This window comes from Penaeus japonicus, unplaced genomic scaffold, assembly GCF_977035675.1.
Source record: "Penaeus japonicus unplaced genomic scaffold, GWHDUDI00000001_assembly GWHDUDI00000004, whole genome shotgun sequence".
Lineage (NCBI taxonomy): Eukaryota > Metazoa > Arthropoda > Malacostraca > Decapoda > Penaeidae > Penaeus > Penaeus japonicus.
The window spans coordinates 20,582,265-20,589,764 of record NW_028234406.1 but is presented as its reverse complement, the minus strand read 5'-3'; the positions used below and the strand labels follow the sequence as shown (position 1 = coordinate 20,589,764).

Here is a 7,500-nt window from a genome sequence, read left to right as displayed (position 1 = left end):
GATTTTTTTGTTGTTGTTGTGAATCAATACTTTATTCCATATAGTTGGATTTGATTTTTTCTTCATTATTATCATCATCATCACCATTATTATTATTACTTTTACTATTATTATTATTGCTACTATTATTATTGTTAATGTCTTAAAATGAGGAAGTTTTTTTTTTTTTTTTTGCTGAATAATACCATAAAGTGAGAAAATTGCACAGATAATGCCAAAAAGATTTGTTAATATTTGTATGAATTTATATTTGATTATCTGTTTCCGTAAATGTTATCTCTCTGGCTTACAGGTCTCGTCTAAAGATAAGAATGAGGTTTAATCATCAGGGTATAAGAGAGCCATTGTTCTTTATCAAATGAGAAGCAGATTAAGCTTTGGTGGAAAATCCATAGGGAAATTGTATGATCATCATTAGTGTTGTTATTATTATTGTTATTTGAGAGGTATGAATGAGCCTGAATATCTGAACAACACAAGCGATGTATAGTTCATTAGTCTCATTCATATCTTTGTTCTATATTGGTTGCTATGAACTATGAACATCATTATTTATAATTTTTTTATTTTTATTTTTTTCCTTTTTGTTATTGTTCTTGTCATTATTATTATTATTATGTATATATTAATATTTTGTTATTGTCATTTTCATCATCATTGTCTTGTTTATAAATATGTCAGTCACATTACCAGTAGTCATCTGTCTCAAGAAAGTTCTACATGTGTCATAGTCACTGTAATTCAATGAAAAATTTCATCTCTAGTATGATTAGTTATATTTATTTTTCATAGTTATCATTATCATTTCCATTTTTTCTTCTATTACTTCATAATGCTGTATGAAAGGTATCCATATTCAGTTTATATACTTTTTTTTTTCTTCATCCTTTATCACATTTTTTAATATTCAGTTATATATTTTCTTGTTCTTTTTTTATCATATCATCATATTCAGGTTATATATTTTCAAGCTTTTTTTTTTATCATACTTTTTAATTATTCCAGATTCACAGTAATGGCCGGATGCAGCTCCACTATGGTGACCTGACAGACTCAACCTGCCTTGTTAAGATCATAGCTCTCGTAAAACCAGATGAGATTTATAATTTAGGCGCTCAGAGTCACGTGAAGGTAAGTTTGGATGTCTCTTTGTGTGTTTAGAGGTGGATTCGGGTCTGGATTTGTTCTCTTCAAATACACAGAATCTGATATGATGCGAGGGTTATGTCTCGTGAAAATCTCTAGTTATTGTTACTATTCATATTATTGATATGTCCATCATGGCTGTTGTTTTTCTCAACAAAAGATATCCACCAAGAAAATATGTAGACTCCCTGTAGAGAATTGCTAAGAAATTCCAGATAGTAAGATTAAGAGTTCAGATGAGCCAGTCATGCCTCTGTCATCCAAATCCAAGTATTTGATTTTTAAGTGTATGTGATGAAATTATTAAAGGCAAAACTTTTCTTTCTGAGATATACTTTCTGAAACAGGTATGATCATGTGTATTTTGGAGATGAGATGTTTTCAGTATTTATTATTATTATTTATTTATATATCTATTTTAAGTGAAGCATGCAATAGAAGAGTTTAAAAAATATTTACTGCAACAATGCTGAGAAAGTTTTTGCTGCAAACATATTACATTACACACAAGATAATATCTTAATTTCAACTAACTAATACCTTCCTTTGTATCTGCACAGGTATCCTTTGATCTGGCAGAGTATACAGGGAATGTTGATGCCATGGGAACACTGCGTCTCCTGGATGCCATAAGAACATGCGGCATGGAAAAGAAGGTCAAATTCTACCAAGCTTCCACATCAGAACTTTATGGAAAGGTCCAGGAAATCCCACAGAAAGAGACCACGCCCTTTTATCCTAGATCTCCTTATGGTAAGATTTGAGAGGGAATTGATTTGGAAAATGCATTATTACTCCAGACTTGTGAAATTTGTATTAGTTTATCGTGAACTATATTAGCAAGTTCATATAGTTTAGGAGGTAGTTGATTTACATTTTGTTTTATGGCAGTGCTCAGGGATATGTTAATTCTGAAGTTTAGATGAGCTATCTTAACCCATTAGCAGCGGATGGCATTATTTGCTGCAAAGGCAGTTGGTCATAGACGCGGATGGCACCGTGCCAGACAATGTAAACCAGCCATCTTACTGCACAAATATATATTTAATACCATGACTAATGGGTTAAGAACTTTACAGTCTTAGAAACGAAGAACATGTTTTTTTAGTTTAAAGAAACCCCTATTCAATTTTTCTGATTTTTTTCAGGTGCTGCAAAGCTTTATGCATACTGGATAGTCGTTAACTACCGAGAAGCCTATGGTATGTTCGCCTGTAACGGCATCCTCTTCAACCACGAATCTCCCAGACGAGGTGAAACATTCGTCACTCGCAAGATCACCCGATCGGTGGCCAAGATTCATCTAGGATTCTTGGACAAGTTTGAACTTGGAAATATTGACTCCCAGAGAGATTGGGGGCATGCCAAGGACTATGTTGAGGTACGCTCTGTTACCTCGACTGATCGTTTATCTTCGGTTAGATGTCCACATCCAAGAAAAAGTGATGTTATGTATTAGGAAATATGGTACCTCCTATGTAAAGAGGCAAATTTTATTGATAATAGTTATATTATTAATGAATCTCATTTGTATCCCTTGTTATCATACTTTATCAATATCTTCTTATAATGTTATGAGAAAGAAAAGCATCCCTTATTAAGGTGATACTCTGATATAAGATAGAAGTGCTGATGAGTAACATTTTCTTCATTGTACAGGGAATGTGGAAGATGCTGCAGCAAGAAGAACCAGAGGACTTTGTTCTTGCAACGGGAGAAGTCCATTCCGTCCGAGAGTTTGTTGAGGCTGCGTTCAAAGAGGTGAGAGAGAGCATGACACATTTACAATTGGTCTTCAGTTCATTATGTATATTTTAAGTAGCTGGAGTGTTGATTTGATATGATTTGATTTGATGTAGCTCTTCTATGTTTTTATGCTTTGTTTTTTTTGAGTTTAGTGAAGAGAGTATCATATTAAGATTGATCTTAACTTTTATGTTGCTTATTGATAAGTGGATAATAAGCATTGCCCTTTTTAATACAGTAATTATTAACTAAATTTCATGTAGTTCAATGTTGTTATTTATTGCATATGTGAGTTGTACAGTATTTTTATGCTCTTGTTATTGGTATATATTTCAAATGTTAAATTAATGTTTTGCAATATTTTAGGGGTGAGTAGCAATAGCTTCTAAATATCAGATAGGATGAGACAATGCCAGATAAAGGTTTTACAATGATTTAGAGTTTTATAAACTGCAGAGTTCAGCATGACTTATATGCTTTGAAATATATTATATATTATTATTTAATCTTATATTACATAAGATTTTTTTCTGTATATGTGTGTATATAAAGGAATACATCAAAACAAATTGTTCTTTTAGAATAATATTAAAGTGGGAACTGCACCATGTGTGAGCTCCTCATTGAAAGTAAACTAAGGAAAATTTGTCTGTTGTCAAAAGATTGGACGTGAGATCTACTGGGAAGGCTCAGGAGTGGATGAAGTTGGAAAGGAAAAAGGAACAGACATTATCAGAGTGAAGATCAACCCCAAGTATTATCGACCTGCTGAAGTTGTGAGTATCTTGTTCTGCTATCCTTTTCTTTCCAGTCTTTGTGACTCTGATAAAATTCGGTGACTGCTGTTAGGGTCTGTACATAGCAGGTGATATGGTTTGATTTAGGGTCTATGTTGATGTACTTTGAATAGATATAGTTAAAAAAAAGAAGTTTTACTTCACCAGTATATAGAAACAATTAGCAGAAAACTCTGAGTAGTATATTTAGAAATGAGCTTGCACAAATGATTGAGAGTAAGAGACAATGAACTTCAGAATCTTTCATTTGAAATATTAGTGATCAATTGCTTCTAAAGATGATTAAAAGGTAATGTAGTAAATCTATAACATCTTCCCAATTTCTGTGCATCTTTTTATATTGAATTCAAAGGCATTTGTCATACCTAGCAGGGTCTAATATAAGCACAAGTTAGATAAGCTACATTGTAGGGTTAAAGAGGCTTATCAAAGTTCCTGCTTTAGATTTGTCAGTTTTATCACAATTTATATTTATTAATGATATGACTTAACTACTCAGTCCTGATAGCAAAACATATGCAAACATATTTAATCTGCACATGAGTTTAGCTGTAAGAGAGCTGAATATTTTAGTGTACTTTCACAGATTCATTCTGCTCTCAGGCATTTATCTTACTTTCACTAACCTGCTCACAATATTCACCATACTTGTACTGATACTCATATCAGCTTTGTACAACTTACCACACACTACTATAAACATAGCACACTCTTACAATGCTATACTCACACTAGTGCACTCACACCCATCATATGATTCTCACTATAGTACACCATACCCAGAATAACCTTATACACCCACTATTTGATCAACTATTCTATCTGTCTATATATTATATCTACTTATATCTACTTATATCTACCACATCACAATCATACATACTATAAAATGTTCATTCAACCACAACATTAACCTTGTATTCAAACATACCAGACCACATTCACACCCACTGTACAAGATTCATATCCATCACGCCCACTGCACCATAATGAAACCCGACACAGACCACATTAAATTCGCCCCCGGTTCACAATATTCACACATCCCTACGTCGTCATCAAATCTAACAGCATACTCAGACCATATTAGTCACACCCACAGCATCATGCCTATTATACCTGACACCATACTCCCATACTCCACTGCATTATACTCATACCTGACACTTTACATCATATGTACACACTTATTACACCATAAATAGACAATACCCATACGTCAGTCTAGATATGACATTACTGTAATTAGTTTTATTTTTTTCCTTAATCTCACCTTTTTCTATTTGTTTAACATATCCCATTTTCTTTCTTCTTATCACGTTTCCCCCTATTCTTTTCCCTTCTCTTTTTTCCTTTCACTTAGTCTCTTCCCTCATTTCTCCTCTCTCTTTCCTGCTCATTCCTCCTAGTCTCTTCCCTCATTTCTCCTCTCTCTTTCCTGCTCATTCCTCATTAAGTCTTTCCGTTTCCCCTTCATCTCTTTCCTTTATTCATCTATATAAGTGAAAGGAAAACTCAAGTGGCCTCTTCCCTCTCAACAGCTGCCATTTTGTGTGTTTCCGCGCGCAAATACTCGATCGGTGTTTTAGGCGGTTTCTTTCTTTCTTTCTTTCTTTCTTTTTCTTGTCCTTTTTTTCTTTTTTCTTTTTTCTTTTTTCTTTTTTTCCCTTTTCTTTTCTTTTTTCTTTCTTTTTTTCTTTCTTTCCTTCCTTCCTTCCTTCCTTCCTTCCTTCCTTCCTTCCTTCCTTCCTTCTTTCGTTCTTTCCTTCCTTCTTTCTTTCTTTTTCTTTTTCTTTTCCTTTTTTTTCTTTTTTTCTTTTTCTTTTCTTTTTTCCTTTTTTTCTTTTTCTTTTCTTTTTTCCTTTTTTTCTTTCTTTTTTTTCTTTTCTTTTCTTTACTCTACTTTACTTTAATTTCGTTCTTCTTGTAGCCTTTTGTTTTATGACTATTGATATTCGTTTCATGTAGTATATCGTTTATTATCTCTTTTTTTCTCTCTATCTATCTCCTCTCTCTCCCTCTCCCTCTCCCTCTCCCTCTCCCTCTCCCTGTATCTCTCACTCTATCTCTCACTCTCTCTCCCCCTCTCTCACTCTCTCTCTCTCTCTCTCTCTCTCTCTCTCTCTCTCTCTCTCTCTCTCTCTCTCTCTCTCTTCTCTCTCTCTCTCTCTCTTCTCTCTCTCTCTCTCTCTCTCTCTCTCTCTCTCTCTCTCTCTCTCTCTCTCTCTCTCTCTCTCTCTCCTTCTCTCTTCTCTCCTCTCTCTCTCTCTCTCTCTCTCTCTCTCTCTCTCTCTCTCTCCCTTTCTCTCCTCTTCTCTCTCTCTCTCTCTCTCTCTCTCTCTCCTCTTCTCTCTCGTCTCTCTCTCCTTCTCTCTCTCCTTTCTCTCTCTCTCTCTCTCTCTCTCTCTCTCTCTCTCTCCTCTCTCTCCTCTCTCTCTCTCTCTCTCTCTCTCTCTCTCTCTCTCTCTCTCTCTCTCTCTCTCTCTCTCCTCTCTCTCTCTCTCTCTCTCTCTCTCTCTCTCTCTCTCTCTCTTCTCTCTCTCTCTCTCTCTCTCTCTCTCTCTCTCTCTCTCTCTCTCTCTCCCTCCCTCTCTCTCTACCTCTCCCTCCCTCTCTCTACCTCTCTCCCTCCCTCTCCCTCTCCCTCTCCCTCTCCCTCTCCCTCTACCTTTCTTTCTCTCTCTCACTCTCATATCCCGTAACACTCGTGAACAGTATTTTGTTTTGTTTCGATATTTCCCCCCAATAGTCTCACCCTTGACCTCATCTCTCCCCTCCTCCTCTTCCCCCAAGGAATTCCTTCAAGGAGACCCGACGAAGGCGAAGGAGAAGATCGGCTGGAAGACGACCTTCGATTTCCCGGTGAGTAATGACCCGGTCGGCGCCTTTGATGTATTGGCGTCGTGTTATAAGATTGTTTTATATGGCCTTGTTTATGACTGTTCTTTTATATTTTTTGTTAACGTGTAAGTTTTATTATTATTGTTATTGTGGTTGCTATTATAGGTCATTAAAAAAATATCATTGATCTCGTCTTTTTGTTATTATATTTTTTCTCATTATTCGAAACCACTTTTATTATTACTATAGCTCTAGATTCTTAGTTTATCGCCATAGACCTCTCTTTTTTTTTCTCATACTCCATTTTTATGATGAAATTCCAGGCCCTGGTGAAGGACATGGTAGAAGCCGACATCGAGCTCATGAGGAAAGACCCGAGCGCATAGTGCGTTTCGTGTCCGCGGCGCCATGTGCAACGGGGCTCTCGTAAGGAGACGCTGGTGTTCATTAACGTGCCGAAGCAAGGAAGAAAAAAATGTGTTGTACAGGAGATATGTTGCGTCCTTTTTATTTCTCTCTCGCTCGTTCTCTCGCCTTCCAAATGTGATACTCCCTTGGTGATTCCATATGTGATTGTATTTCTTCTTTTTGTAGTTGTATAGTTTATATTCGAGTCTCTCTTAAATATTTATTAGACGTGTGTGATGGGCAAAAAAAATATATCATCATCGTCTCGTTGCACATCGTTGCAAGAAGGGCATTTCTTTTTAAAACTCAATAATGTAATTTATTTCCAATCATTTGTAGGGTTGTCAGGTTTTGCTTTTTCTCCCCCTGTTCTCGGCAGAGGGGGTTTTGATCTGCTGTCTCTTTGGGGGCTGATTAGTCGCTGAAATTATCCTTCGTAGTTGGGGCACAGGATGATTACGTCTGTCTCTTTGCATTTGTATAAGATTATTTTTTTAAGGAGCACGGAATCGGAGGCCAGCCTGACTGACCGGTTTTATACAGTATTAAGAATCGCCGTCTG

The 7,500-nt window shown here is 35.8% G+C and overlaps 1 protein-coding gene across 7 annotated transcripts in view; it reads left to right on the top strand.

Moving 5' to 3' along the window:
* Gmd (GDP-mannose 4,6 dehydratase) overlaps positions 1-7,500 on the top strand; it is a 14,494-nt gene that overhangs the window by 5,456 nt on the left and 1,538 nt on the right. For all 7 annotated transcript variants that reach the window (XM_043020062.2, XM_043020064.2, XM_086536246.1 and 4 more), the window contains 7 exons: positions 1,006-1,131; positions 1,707-1,899; positions 2,295-2,527; positions 2,806-2,907; positions 3,555-3,668; positions 6,483-6,551; positions 6,854-7,500. The exon at positions 6,854-7,500 is cut by the window's right edge and continues 1,538 nt beyond it. In XM_043020062.2, the coding sequence (XP_042875996.1) occupies positions 1,006-1,131; positions 1,707-1,899; positions 2,295-2,527; positions 2,806-2,907; positions 3,555-3,668; positions 6,483-6,551; positions 6,854-6,916 (900 nt within the window). In that variant the 3' untranslated portion in view covers positions 6,917-7,500. The remainder of the gene's footprint in view (positions 1-1,005; positions 1,132-1,706; positions 1,900-2,294; positions 2,528-2,805; positions 2,908-3,554; positions 3,669-6,482; positions 6,552-6,853) is intronic.